The 15177-nt window shown below is 43.3% G+C and overlaps 1 protein-coding gene across 14 annotated transcripts in view; it reads right to left on the reverse strand.

Annotated features, from left to right (window-relative positions):
- Window positions 1–15177, reverse strand: part of Phactr1 (phosphatase and actin regulator 1) — a 477222-nt gene that overhangs the window by 84068 nt on the left and 377977 nt on the right. For all 14 annotated transcript variants that reach the window (XM_039095677.2, XM_063276382.1, XM_063276381.1 and 11 more), the window contains one exon: window positions 1096–1263. In XM_039095677.2, the coding sequence (XP_038951605.1) occupies window positions 1096–1263 (168 nt within the window). The remainder of the gene's footprint in view (window positions 1–1095; window positions 1264–15177) is intronic.

Raw genomic sequence — 15177 nt, forward strand, 5'->3', positions numbered from 1 at the left:
CGCCTTCCTTCTCCCCTGGAAGAAATAATGTCTACATAGCAAGACAACCCTGCAAAGAACCCCTGACACCACAGTGCTCCCCTCCTCATGGAACATTGTTCTAATCATTTGCTAACAGTAGCTCGCCTGGTCCCACAGTTAAGTGTGGGAACCAACTTCCCCCAACGGAAGCAAAGTGTACATGTGCATGCTACATGCAGAAAGGGGGCACCAGGAAGGTGGCCTTAGCACCCGCACTCCACGTAGTACTAGAGGCTCCTTGACCAGCCCATCTCCTGATGTGTGCTGAGACTCTCTGCTGGCTTTATCTTTGGGCTGATTAAGAGGGCTCTGTACCTCCCGAGAGAGGCAAATTGACCACTTGGATGACAGTGAACTAAAGGAGGAGGCAAATAACCGGAAGGAATCCAAACTCATCTCTACGCAGGTTCCAGCTTCGTTGGGAAATTGTATACAATTTAACAAATGCATCAATCGCCGGTATCCAGTAGAATTACTAAACTGGAATGATTACTGATGGGTATATTGGGACTAGAATTTTTTTTAAAGGTTTATTTTTATTTATATGAATACACTGTCACTGTCTTCAGACACACCAGAAGAGGGCATCGGATCCCATTACAGATGGTTGTGAGCCACCATGTGGTTGCTGGGATTTGAACTCAGGACCTCTGGAAGAGCAGTCAGTGCTCTTAACCGCTGAGCCATCTCTCCAGCCCCCGGGACTAGAAATTAAATGCTGTGGTCAGGCCTTTGGAGCAGACAATTTTAGAGAGAGCGATAGGATCCTTTTAATTAATCTTAACAAAGGTGTATGTCAGAAAACAAACAAGATTTCAAACCATCAGTAGTATAAAACAAGTTATAGTAGTTTGAAAGTGATGTATGTCACAAAAGCATTTTTACAAACTATCAAGCAGCCTGTGAAAATAGCATTTGCATTTTCTTAGCTTCAGTTACGATTAGACAACTATGTGGTCGGTTTCCCCGACGTTTCCAGGTCCCCATGCTCTGGATGGTTCGAATGAGCATTCCAAGTCCTGCCAGGAGACTGTGACATCAGGGACCCACCCCAGGCTTCTGCTATGTCATTACCTGGTCCATCCATAATGTCTGAAGCTTGGAGCACCTCATATGAGCAGGGGTCCCTGGGCATTGGGACAGGCTCCATTTCCGACAGAGCAGGCAAAGAGAGCTGGCTGGAGCTCAGGGACTGGCCGTTTGTGAGGGAGTCATCTTCATTTGATATGGAGAGCTCTCCATCTGTGGGAGGGAAAGAGATGGCAGCGTCAGATAAGGTCTGTCCTCACAGCGACACTCATGGCTGCCAACGGGTCCCAGTGCTCTGAATCATCTTTGGTTAGTATCTGCACTTGACACCAACTTTTTGCTTTTAAACCACGTTCCTTTAGAGAGAGCCCCCGTCTAAGCTTCTGGAAAGTACTGTCCCACCATCCATAGCAACTTGTCGATTTTCTCTCCATCTCTTTAATCATAGTCCGTCTGGGGTCCTACGAGGAGTGTAAATTGTTTTCCTTTTGAAAGACTTACTGAGTTTTTAATTATCTGTAGTTAGCTGTGTCTATGTATGGGCGTGTCCTATGAGACCAGAACAGGATATCGTGACGTGTGCTATTCCTATCTGTTCACAGGGACTCTGTAGAAGACTAATACAAATCTGGTGGTCAAGATGAATAATCATATGATAAAGATACCCAATGTGATGACCTATAACCTTTCTGAAAAACCAACATCCTGCTGACTAATAGATATGACAAACCGGTGACTTTTCTGACAACCTGTCAACATCAGCCTATTCCCTGACCACACGAAATGTTGTGTCCTTGGCCTCCCTCTGTTACCCCTGTTATGGTATAAATTCAGCCTTGGGGAAAAATAAAATTGTCGCCTTGATCAGACTCCTGTCTTGGCGTCCTTCTTCGCGTCTCTTGTCCCCCATTCTCTTCCAGGTACCTTCAGATCCCTTCGCTTACAGAGAACTAAACTCCAGTCCCCTGCAAGGATGTTTTATGACCTTGTAGCCGCCAAGCATCTCTTAGCCCCATACTCTTTTCTTAATAAAAGTGAATGAAACATTATTTTTCCTTTTAATTTTAAAAAGGTATAGAAACTTAGCAGTCTCTTTTGAGACTGGAGACCCAAGACGGAGAATTTCTGCATTAGGGAGCAAATATTAGAAGGCTATTGGTGGCTCTCCACAAACTGACAGCAAGCCCCTATTGCGGAAGAAAATGCCTACACAACTCATTAAACACAGAGAAGTCAGGTTGGTACCTACATAGAGTGTTCACCCCTACTAAAGGTGCATGTTTTTGAAGCAAAAATTTGGTACTGGAAGGCACTCTGCACTCTACCAAAGGAGAAAGGTAAACATCAAACCAGCTACAAAACCTTCAGTCTATAAGGGTGACCTGTCTGCCAGACGTGCTGGTGCAGTAGTGGCCCAAAGCTTGTAGGAGGAACCAACCACTATCCGATTTGAGTCAAGGCCCACTCCACAAGATGGAGCCCATACCCAATGCTGCCTGGGTGGCCATGAACCTGAGAGTAGATAGGGCAGTGACCTGGGGAGGAGCTAGATGATACTGTTCTGCTAAGGGAATGTAGCAATTAAAGGACTTGTAGTGACATTTTGCCGTGTGCACTGATCAGAGCCTTGCTCAGTTTCTTCCCACAAGTGGGAACAAATCCATTGACCCACAGCCAGAGATGATGCAGAGAATGAGAGATCTTTGAATGCTCAGACCCAAAAGGGATCTTACCATCCAATCATTCTCCTTAGGGCTCAGGAAACCCTTTGGAGGGGGAGGCAGAAAGAGTTTAAGAGCTAGAGGAGATGGCAAACACCAGCAAATCAAAGTCTTCTACTTAGTATTGTGAGACAAAGAACCTCCGATACCTGTTTTGTTTTGTTTCGTTTTGTTTTCTAATGAGAGACAGAATGAGTGTGGATGTGGATCGGTGATGAGGTAGAGAGGAAATGGAAGGGGGAAGGGGAGGGGAAACCAGAACCAGAATATGAGAAAAAAATCTATTTTCAGTGAAAGAAAAACAACAACAAGACAACAACAAAGTCCAAAAAAGCATTAGGGAGCAAGGAGGCAGTGAGAACTTGCAAGCCCAGCAAGGAAGAAGACTGTCTATTTCCCTCTGTCCTCATCCAATACTTGCAGTGAGCGAGCATCTAGGAAAATCTCCAGCCTCTCCCTAACAGGCTGCAGCAGCCCAAAGCAGCTGCGAAGTACCAGACTTCTTTGGAGCCAACCACCAACCATGTCAACTTTGATCGGCTTGAAGCTCAGTCCCCCAAAGGGCCGAGAGCTGAGTACCCCAATTGAGGATCAAAGACTCCAGTTCCGACGGCCATTTGTTAAATCAAAACTCCCTCCAGCATGGTTTCATCGACACCCAGGGAGCCTTAGATAGCGGAACAACGTTAAAGCCAAATTAATTTTTCAAGAGGACTTAAAGCTCTTTCAGTCAGATGAATGAACACCCAGATGAAAGATAAAGTCTTGCCCACTCGGAAATACATCTCTGCAAAGCAATGGCCTGACTTAAAACTGGAGGGGGTGGAGAGAGAGAGAGAGAGAGAGAGAGAGAGAGAGAGAGAGAGAGAGAGAGAGAGAGAGAGAGAGAGAGAGAGAGAAATATCTAAACATTCATTGAAGCAGTCACACACAGCAGTGGCCTTTGAAGGCGACGCTGGATCTCATATTTTTCTTTTCATTCAACCTTTCTGCACATCCTAAATGGTTGTAGATGCTATTGTTATAGAGCAGAAAGATATGGTTACTACAGTTAATGAGAACACGGGATCAGGGCAGGACCTTGAGGCCAATGCCCTGGAGGTTGCACGGCTAAGCTGCAAATCTACAGGACGGGGAGAGCTGTGCTGTGCCAATGCGACCTTACAGTAGCCCCCTCTACAGCTTTTATTTATCATGTTCAAGCTGATACCATGAGAAGCGGCTCTGCTAGAAGCCCCCAGTTGGTGGGATGATGGCACAGCTGTCACTCAGTGGTCCCCAGGAGGCCACTCTGATGCTCGATGTTCCAACCACATTCATAGCCCTAGAGAAGACCACCTGAAGAGGAGCGGGTCTTACTGCAATCACCAAGCTTTGCTTTTTGGATTACTGATGCTGTCGAATGACGGTTGCCTGATTTTAGAGTTGAAATCACCACACTGGTAACTCGGGGACAAAAGACGCAGCTGCAGTTAGATTTGTCTGGGTGACGCCTGTGACTTTGGATTTCATCAGGGAAGTGACTGCTTAGAACATATTCACAAATATTTATATGCTATTTCAGTGTTTGGATTCATTGTTTAGCCTCAATTCACCAATATTTCCTCTTAATAAATGAACCATGAGCTTTGTGTACTTTTCGTTTGAACATCAATGTAGGAAACTGTTATTGCTTGGGGAATGTATATTTCTAAGTGGATTGATTAACTTCTTAGAGGATAAACAGCAATAAAGAAACAAATGTGAATATCCTGGAAGCAGAGATTTTTTTCTACCAATTATGGTAATATATAATTTACTTTCAATTATTCTTAAGGAGTAAGATAATAATCATATAGAATCTTAAATGGTGAATTATCTGACATAAGTAAAAATAGAAGCAATATTAAACAATTACATATATTATATATATATGCAAAAAGGGAAAGCAGTTTACAGTCTTCCAGGGACTTAGCTGAGAAGCCGATTGGCTCTCTTTCCTTGGGGTGCTTCCGCTCCCTCAAAATGGAGCCCCTGTGGATGAAAAATGACTTTTGCTAGGTCACAAAGCCCTGACCTACTTTGCAGAGGGATCACCTTGGGAATTTATGGTTGTGGCCGATTAATACACAGTTCCATTAAAAAATAGACACAGAAAAAAAGGATGTTGATGACCCCCACCACCCCAGCCTCCCCGACAGAAGCAGTTTCCACTTTCTGAGAATATTTTTCACGGCTGAAGTCTTACTGTTTCAAAATTTTGTGTGTTGTGGCTGGAGACATGGCTCAGTGGTTAAGAGCACCGGCTGTTACTCCAGACGACCAGGGTTCAGTTCCCAGTACCCACGTGGTGGCTAAATATGGGTCTGTAACTCCAGTTGTAGGAGCGCTAACTCCCTCTTGTGGCAACTGTGGGTACTGCATGCCTGTGGTAAACACACACAGGCAAAACACCAATACACATTTAAAAAAAGCCTTTACAAACCTGCTTTTAAAAATCTCACCACTATGATCTGAGTTATAATTCTCTTAGCAATTATTCTTGATCCTTAGTTATGCCCCTCACATCCTTACCAAACATCAAAAATTCCCAGCTAATTGCTTAGCTTAAAGGGAGTGCACTGTTTCCACTTAATTATGTGCTATAGGATGTAATGATGAAGAAATTTAAATCACAAAGGCATTCACCATGTTTTACACCATTATAAAAACAAAGCTGATAAGGACGCCTTTCATAGCTTTTTTTTTCCCTCCTGTTATTAGTATTCTAATGTCTATGGACACATTAATGGCTCTTGTGAAGTTATCCAAAGGTTTTTCTACTTTACAGTTATTGGCAATTTGTAGAGCACATAGTTTCTGGGAATTTCTTCAATTAACAATGTTAACTGTCTTTATGTACTGAGCTTCCTATCTGTCTCTACCCCATACCTACTTTCCATTCATCTATCCACTCAGATATGTTTCTAGCCATCCATCTGCATGTGTGTGTGTGTGTGTGTGTGACAAAAACTGCTCAATAGATAAGTCTATAATCTTAATTATGACCAAGATGAGTAGTTGCAAACATAAAGAATCGTTTTATTGAGAGAGAGTAGTGCTGCTTGAGGAGCGAATAAACATATATATTAAAAAAGAATCGTGCTTTTATTTCTTAACGTGAGACTTAAATATGTACATTGTTATATTTTATAACACAGACTGAAGTGGAAACAGTGCAATCAACATCACACGCTACACCGCCTCCAAGCCAAGCAATTAGCTGGGGATTTTTAATGCCTGGGAGGAATCTGAAGCAACCTGGCTGTGACATCTCTCACTCCATTGGTCACCTTGGTTGATACAGCCGATCTGGCTGGCTAGTGGGTGCCCCCTTCCACCCTCGCCATTCCATATGTCTCTCCTAAAGCTGTGTGCTCCACTGAGAGGATGCTCTTCCCCGAATAGAGGAGGACTGGTCTTCAGTTGAGGGTTATACATGTGGCTATGTTTCCTGGCTAGAATCTCCAAACAAACTCAGTGCTTATTAATTCTAAGTTTGATGAACTTCAAGACTGTTCTCCATGTCTTCTTGCTGGTTCTATCAGGCACCTTTACCAGCAGAAAGAACTCTACTGATGCTGCACTCCCAAGGAGAAATACCTCACGTCCATCTCTAAGATGAAGTAGCTGGGCTATTTGCCACCGTACCTACCCAGGCCATCTCTAACTTACTTCTTATGGATGAAATAGTGAACCAGCCATTAGAAGTTATTCTGATGTTCTATACTGCCTTTAAAGGGCATCTGTGCTGAGGGTTAAAATGGCGCAGGATGATTCGCAATCATGCGTGTCCTAGTCAAATGTGACCTGGAGGAGGTGGAAGGACACAAGGGATTGGCATCCTGTCAATGTGATGGGCTTGAGAATCACCATGGCAACAGATACTGAATGTCTATGATGGAGTTTTGCATTAGGTTAACTGGGGCACCCACATTAGGGGAGACTCTAAATGTGGTAGGTACCATGTAAGAAGGGGGATTCTAATCAAATAGACTTGTTCAAAGCTAAAGATAATTAAAAATTATTTCTAAATGAATGTCGCCATGGAGAATGGGTAGCAGAAATTAAATTACCCATGGATATAGACATACCAACAGCTTCTATTTTTAAAAACAGTTACTTGGACACGTGGTCTTTTGTTTTGAGAGAGTGTAGAGTTAGTGATGCTTTGGAATTTGAGATAAAAAAGAGTGCCAGTTTTAACTCTGAAAAAACTTTAAGAAAGTTAAGCTCAGCATGGCAGCTGATTTTCTAAGTTATGATGTTATGGTTTTTATAAAAACTTAAGCTTGAACATGAAGTTCTAGTGGGATTAAAGAATATTTGTTTAATGAATTATGGCTGAACAAGAGTATGGGGAAGAGTTACTTTGCTAATGTACATACTCATGGGAATATATCAAACCATTATTTCAATAAGTTTCATATGTATCAAAAAATCTAAATATAAAACTTCAAGCTAGAATGAATAAGAGAAACCAGAACAGTAAAAACATATACATTTATTCAGGCTGCACAAGAGGGACACCAGATGGATGGCTTGGACTTAGTCATACAACTTTCTGATTTTTAATTTACAAACTGGAATGCTGCAAAAGGAAGGGGGACAAAAAGCAGACTTGTGGGAAAATATGAGCTAAATGTGGCTGTCCACAGAACAAAATATTCTAGGTAGGGGGAGTATTTGTGCAGGTAAATCAAAACCAAGTCCCAGGCGATGCTTTGGAAATGTGTAACTTTGTTGGGAATGAATGACATCCCCATGATTGAAATGACCACGAGGGTGTCACTGACACATCAGAGAGTGTTTGAAACAATGTCAACTACAAGTGTAGCGCTGGAGAACAACATGCACATGTCGGTGACAGCGACATGAAAATGAACGGGATGGATGTAGGAGACTGGAGTTCTGAAGGGAACCTGGCACAGTGTAAGTAGAGTTTAATGTCCATGAACTTTCCCCCCGTATAATGATGTATATGTCTATTTTCTATTGCTTGTGTGCTTTATATGTGAATGTGTCTACGTGAGTATGTGCGTGAAGGTATGTGATGTGCATGTGGAGGCCAGAGGTCAACTTATTAGGCACCTTTTACCTTGGTATGTATGTGTGTAAGTATGTATGTGTGTATGTATGTATGTATGTATGTATGTATGTATGTATGTATGTATGTATTTTACATTTCCAACCTTAGATTCCTTCCCCCCTCTTCTCCTAGTCCCTCTCCCCACTCCCATCCACTTTCCCTCTGTTTCTCCTTAGAAAAAGTCAGGCCTCCCACAAATATCAATCAGTCAAGGGATTTCAAGTTGCAGTAAGACTAGGCACCTCCTCTCCTATTAAGGCAGGAAAAGGCAACCCAGTAGGAGGAAAGGTACCCAAAGGCAGGCAACAGAGTCAGAGGCAGCCCCTGCTCCCACTGTTAGGAGTCCCAGGAGACCAAGCTACACAACTGTTACACATGTGCAGAGGACTAGGTCAGTTCCATGCAGGCTCCTTGGTTGGCGGTTCAGTGTCAGGGAGCCCCTGTGAACATACGTTAGTTGATTCTGAGGGTTTGCTTGTGTCTTGGTTTTTGAGACAGAGTCTCTCACTAGCCTGGAGCTCCTGACTGGCCAGTAAGCCCTAGAGGTCTGCCTGTTGCTATGTCCCTAGTTGTGGATTCAAAAGCATGGACTGTGCTTAGTTTTTTCATGTAGGTTCTGGGGCTCAAGCTCAGGTCCTCACCCTTTCCTGGTAAACACCTTAACTGTTTCCTCAGCCTACACACATTTATTAATATTCCAAGGAGAATGGGGGGGTTTATGATGCCACTGACAGACAGGCGATGGCTGCTGGGGGAGGCAGAGTCAGTTTTCTTCAGGGGTTGTGACCCATGGTAGGTTGGCCGTGCTCCAGTGGGTGGAGTCACACCTGTGAGCGTAGGGGTGACAATAATTGAACTCAATGGATTATAGAAAAAAGGAGGGAGGAGGGAGAGGACAATGGAGGATATGCAGGAGGAGAAGAAAAGACAATGATGAAGTTGGGAGGGGGATGCGGGCAGCTTATGAAGAGTTAGAGGAGCTGGCGTTACATATAATCTAAATACATTAGATGAACATGAATTTATCAAAGAAATTGCTTCTATAATCAGGACAAAAAGATATAAAACTGAACCCGGAGCCTTATTAACTTAAATGCAAAACTAAAATCAAAACAAAACATCCCATCCCCTGCCACACACACACGATTTTTGTTAAAAAGAAAAACTCATTCCTCATCCCTCTGGTTCCTGCCAGAAAGAATTCCCCTAAGTGTTCCTACTTCTCACCCAGTTCCTCACTCTCCGTAGAGTTCATCCATCACTTAAGTGCAACCATTGGTACCCCATGAGGGCCCACTGGTACAGCCTCAAGCGATGTGTTCCTTTCTCTAGATTGGTGTTAATTCAAAGTATGCTTTGACACTTGCTGGGTGGTTTGAGGTGTTTGGCCTGGGAGCAGGAGAGTGTCAGGTCTATTTGCAACTGCCTCAGCACCAGCTAGTTCCTGTCATCGCCACAAGACCTTACCTGGACTTCCTGTTTATATCATCCCTCAATGGTTCACAGGTACAGAGATGCAGAAGGGTGACCTTGGTCACCTCAGTGAAGCCTCCACCCTGAGCGATCTGGGCAGAGAATGTTTCTCCCATCTTAGATAGAAGAAAATGGAAGGAGCCACGGAGAGACAACAGAAGGAAATGTGTCCTAAACCACACATTCTAGGGAGGTTTGTATGTTAATAAACAGAGGTGTGCTGGTGAGAACCCCAGCTCATTTGTGGAACGTTGGTAGGAAGAGAAGTGGCATGCAGGTTGGACGGAGCCCAGCCCCATGGCATGTGTCATCTTCGCCATTACTAGACTGCAACAAGTACTTCGCTTCTGGGGAACCTCAATTTCTGTCCCTTTAATCAAATGGACTACATTAGATAATACCAAACTTCCAGATCTTCATCTCTCAGGTGCCGGGAGATACAAGAGCCCCCTAACACTTGCAAATCGGCCTACAGGACAGATGAACTAAACAGCCAAGCATTTTACATCTAGATTTTGACTCCGGATAGAAAACTTAAGAATTGGGAGATAAATGGATGCATTTCTGGCTTACTATGAATAAAGTTTTAATTTTTATAGAAAAAAATTGTGTAAGTTTTAGTGTAGATCTAGAGCTTTTTGTTCCTTTTATAAAAAATCTGAGCACAGCAGAAAGATGGGCAGGAAGCAAGGAGCGAATATTTCTGCATCTCCAATGCCAAGTACTATATTGGACACTTTATTTATGATGGTAATAATAAGAGTTCTTCAAATAGCAATGCAGACATTTATGATGTGCCAGCTCTGTCTCCATGTTGCTTCTGTCTTCTCCTCATTCCTCTTCTCTTTTTCTCTCTCTGCTCCTCTCCTCCTCCTCCTTTTTCTTCCTCACCCTTTGCTCTCCTGTCTCTATTCTCTTCTTCCCTCCCTTCTCTATCCTCTTCTCTCTTTTATCGATCTATCCATTATCTATCTATCTATCTATCTATCTATCTATCTATCTATCTATCTATCTACATTGTTCTACCTACAAACCATCATCCATCTATCCACCATCTATCTATCTATCTATCTATCTATCTATCTATCTATCTATCTACCTATCTATCTCTTTCTACCTACAAACCATCACTCATCCATCCATCCATCCACCCATCCATCCATCCATCCATCCACCCATCCATTCATCCATCTGATGAAGATAGTCTATATTCAAGTGTCACATGACAACCCTGAAAGTGTTAGCTAAACTGTATCCTCCTTGGGGACACATATCACATATGTGATAGCATTTACACTCTCACTCATGACAATGCAGACGGATTTTAATTTGCTGATGATCATTAGGAGTCATAATTAAAATAAAACAATGACTCCAAGCTATGTTCAAGAGAATAATTATCATTGTAAAGACGTGCAGGAGGAGCCTGATGCAAGAATTTGTCAAGTATTTTTACCCTCAGAGACAGAGCTACTGTCAAGCTTGTTCTGGGTTCTCATTTCAGCTTCCCAGAAATCCTTTTTGACTAAAAAGGGCATCTATTTAAGTGGTTAATGAGTGGAATGATGATTTCTATGAAAATTGCACCGACAATGGGCTCAGGCCTCATTAGAGGGGCTCATACCAGTGAGCTGTGGTACAACTCTTCTTTTTCTTTTTTTTTCCAAACTGGAAAATCCCCCTCCATTCCACAAGAGGGGAGACAGACTGTTCTCTCCATTTGGCAGTGTATGTGTGCAGTGTACATATACATATGAATACTCACATGGGTGCACACCTGTGTGTGAGTGTACATGCATGTGTGTTCATGTTCAGAGACCCAAATTGGTGCCAGGTATCTTTCTTGATTTCTCTAACTTTATTTATTGGGGCAGGGTCTCTTGTCACACCCAGGACTCGCCAATATGGCGATTCTACTGGCCAGCTTGCCTCAGGACTCCAGGTGCTCATGTCTCTCCCTACTGAGTGTGAGATTATATGTAGGTGCCATACCTACTGCCCTGCCCAACTTTTATGTGAGTTCTGGAGATCTGCAGTTTGGCCTTCAATCGTGTACGGCAAGAACTTTAGCCATTGTGCCAGCTTCCCAACCCAGAGCCCAAGAGGTATCATTTAGTAACAAGATACGGAGCTCTCTAAGAACTTGCTAACACCAGTAACCTTTTAAATCATCAATCCCAAACGTGAACCAGCCGACTAAGAAACGAGTCACCCAAGGATGTCATTGATGGATTAAGGCTTTGAGCCTCACAAGTGGAAATGGCTCTCTGGCACTTGCCACCTTTGGGAGAGGAAGTATTTCCTTCAGTTTGCCTGATTAAATGAAATGGTGCCACAGAGAGATCACACAGTTTTAAGCATGGAGCATGGAAAGTAATATATTCTTATGAAATGCTGCCTGATAATGAATTGTTGTCATTTGATTCTTAAGCATTTAAAAATGTAAGACTCTTATTCTCCTATAATTAATCAGCTCACTAATTAATCAGAGTCAGGGTCTCACCCAGGAGACCTCTAACCCATGATCTTCCTGCCACAGCTACCTGCGTGCTACAGAAACTACAGCGGTAGCTCGAAAATCTTATGTCAAAGAAACACAAAACGAACAGAAACATGAAAAATGATAGTAGCTTTATGGGAGTAGCTTTATTCCCAGTGAGGAAGACCCATCTTGCACAGTGTGGGTATGCTTTATGCATGCCTGTTTCCAAGTGGCTTAATACCAGGAGAATGGAAGACAGACCCTCCCAGGATCCCATCAGATCAGGGGACCTGTATTTCAAGAATCCACAAGTTGAAGAAACTATGGGTTTATCTTTTATCTCCATCTGCAGTGAGAAGTCATGGGACTATCTGGACCAATATGTACTCAAAAAAAAAAATTTACTAGGAGGCGTGAGGTTCCTTTCTGTTGATTGCGGGTATCTTTGGCCCACAGAAGTCCCTTTAACCAACTATCCATGCAAATGCATTCCAGTCTTAGGATTCCACCAGCATGGTGACACATGCGGCAGAATGGTTCGCATTTCGGTATTAATTAGCAAATCACTTGGCTTTTCTTTACTGTTGCTATTGTTTTTGATTTAGCATCGTTTTTTTTAAAGTCTATGTTTTCAATTTATTAGTATCTTTTGATTTTAGCTGACTTTTTTTCTCTTACTCCTATTGTGTTCTCCTAAATCATCAACTGTGTAAGTGACAGTGGCTTCTGTGGTAGTTTGAATAAGAAACGCAACCTCCCTCCCGCCAGGCTCATGTGTTTGAATTCTTGGTCCCCAGTTGGTGCTGTTCAGGCAGGTAGTGTACTTTTAAGGATGTGGATGAAGCCTTGTTGACGGAAGTCACTAGCCGGTGACAGGCATCTCTTATCCATTCTCTGCTTCTCATGTATGGGTAAAGAAATGACCTCTCAGCTTCCTGCCAGAACATGTTGCCTGCTGTGGTACCTACCACACCAGGCGCCCTCCCTCTCTCCCTCCGGAATCCATAAGCCAGCATAAACCCTTTCTTCCACAAGTCACAGTGTTTGCTATGTTTTATCACAGCAACAGAAGGTAATTAATACTACACTTTGTGACAAAAAATGACAAAGGCACTGGCCTCGGGTAGTGTATTAGTTACTTGTCTCCTCATTGTAACAAAGTAGCTGACACAAGCAACTTAAAGAAGGAAAGGTTTGTTTTGGCTCCCAGCTTGAAGGTATAACCCACTCTGATGGGGAAGACATGGCAGGCGGAAGGAACATGAGGTAGTTGGTCGCACGGCATCCACAATCAAGAAGCAGAGATCTAGGAAACCTCCAGCCTCACCTGCCTGCTGTTCACTTTATTCAGTCTAAGACTATGGACATGCCCAGAAGCCTAGATCCTAGGTGATTCTAAGTCCCAACAAGGGGACAATGAAGGTTAATCATAGGAGGTGGCTTGCTGTAGCAGCAGATTCTGCCCTTGTTTATCAACACTGCCTGTGTCTGCATGACGGCGGCATCTACCAGCTCCTCTTTACCCAGCTCATGTGATATGGGCTGCTTTTCTACAGTGCTGCTTAATGATCCGGTCACTACACAGACACAAATCACATTGTTTGCCTTCCAGAGGTGTCTCTGCTTTGGCCCTAAGCCCTGAACACTGATGCTTTTGTAGCTACTGACTTAATTCTGACCCCAATATTGAAGAGTTATCATATCTCTGAACACTATCTCTAAATAATGGCTCTGGCTCCAAGGTTCATAGCTGAAAGAAGAGAGCAATTTTTTCTATTGCTGACCATTTTGCTGTCAAAGATGCAACTAGGACAGTGAACACATTTAGAACAAACTGAACGGCAGTCTCTGTCCTATACACTGTGATAACATGAGTCACACAGAATTATGTTATCTGGGTGCATAGGTCTTTCCACTGCTAATAGGAAGTCCAGTCGAGACCAGCTTCTAAGACTTCAAAATTCTTTACTGGCTAGAGTTGTAGCAAGACAGCAGCAGGGGCTTACTATGTCCAGACACTAAGCCAACCTCTTAAAACAGGACACTCACATGCAGTATTCTGACTCCATGGAGTTAGGGACTAATCTACCATCACAGATGTTCCCATTGTTGTCCAAAGTTCTAGAAAGCAGACTTGGAAATCCTAATGATGTTTCTAAGGCGTATGTGATGATTTTTCCATAGAGGGTTAAAGAGTGTCACTGAGCTGATCTGCGATGCAGTGAGTAGTCTACTCTTGGAAATACTTTCATGATGAGAAGCTAGGATCCCTGAGAAGGTAATGTGTTCTGCATGATGGTGGGGGTTGTGAGCAACATAAGGCTATACAGGAGACACAGCCTTTGGAGGAATTCCTGACACTCAGTTCTCCCTGGTGATCTGGAGAGGTGCACATGAAGAAGAGCTGGGCATTCACAGCACATCAAAGGAGAGTGAAGAGCAGGACAAGGTTCATGTGTGGTGGAGACCGTAGCGCATAGCTGTTCACTTCTATTTTAGGCAAATGAAGACCTAATAGCTCAAGTTGGACAGTCCCTTAATCCTCTAAAAACTTCACGAAAAAACAAGCGAGGGCCAGAATAGAGTTTAAAGGTCGCTATTCTATTGAGCTATCAGGGACATGAGGAGACCACTGAGCTGCATCAATGGAGCAGGCTAGGGGCCATGTTTCTGTCACCACACACACACACACACACACACACACACACACACACACACACACGCGCACGTACACGAACGTATCCCAAACGACATCTAGGCCAGACCTCACTCTGTAGCTTAGTATCTGTTTGACAGTCTACTTAGGCAGCCGGATAGCTCAGTCAGTGAATTAATCACTGTGGTAGTATGTTTTAAATTCACTTCTCCTGGTTCCCAGCTCCACGAATGGTCCCTGTTCCTGCCCACTTGGTTACCTACACCCCTTTATTCTTCTTCCTTCACACTCCCCCAAGTCTGAGGGTCCATCTGATCTCATCTTTTCTATCTTTCTAGTCTGATGTCTCTCTTAGGCCTATGACTTTTGCTCCTTCCACCCACGACCATGTCCTCTGAATCCCTGTGACTATGGCTGACTGGACTCCCTGACTCACAGGTTGGACTATCTCCTAGTCATCCTCTTCTGCAGGATGAACGATGAGGCCATGAATCTGACTGTCTGGGAAGCTCTCCTAAAGCTCCCCAAATGCCCTTAGGGAAACAAGACACTGAAAGAGCGCAGGGCTCTAGCTGATGTGACCTGCCTGTCTCCTTACTACGCAGGCAGGAAGACATTAATTCTTTTTTTGAAAAAAATTTTTAATTTTATTTATTTTACACTCAGAACACAGTTTCCCCTCCTTCCT

Source organism: Rattus norvegicus, chromosome 17 (assembly GCF_036323735.1).
Source record: "Rattus norvegicus strain BN/NHsdMcwi chromosome 17, GRCr8, whole genome shotgun sequence".
In the NCBI taxonomy this organism is placed as follows: Eukaryota; Metazoa; Chordata; class Mammalia; order Rodentia; family Muridae; genus Rattus; species Rattus norvegicus.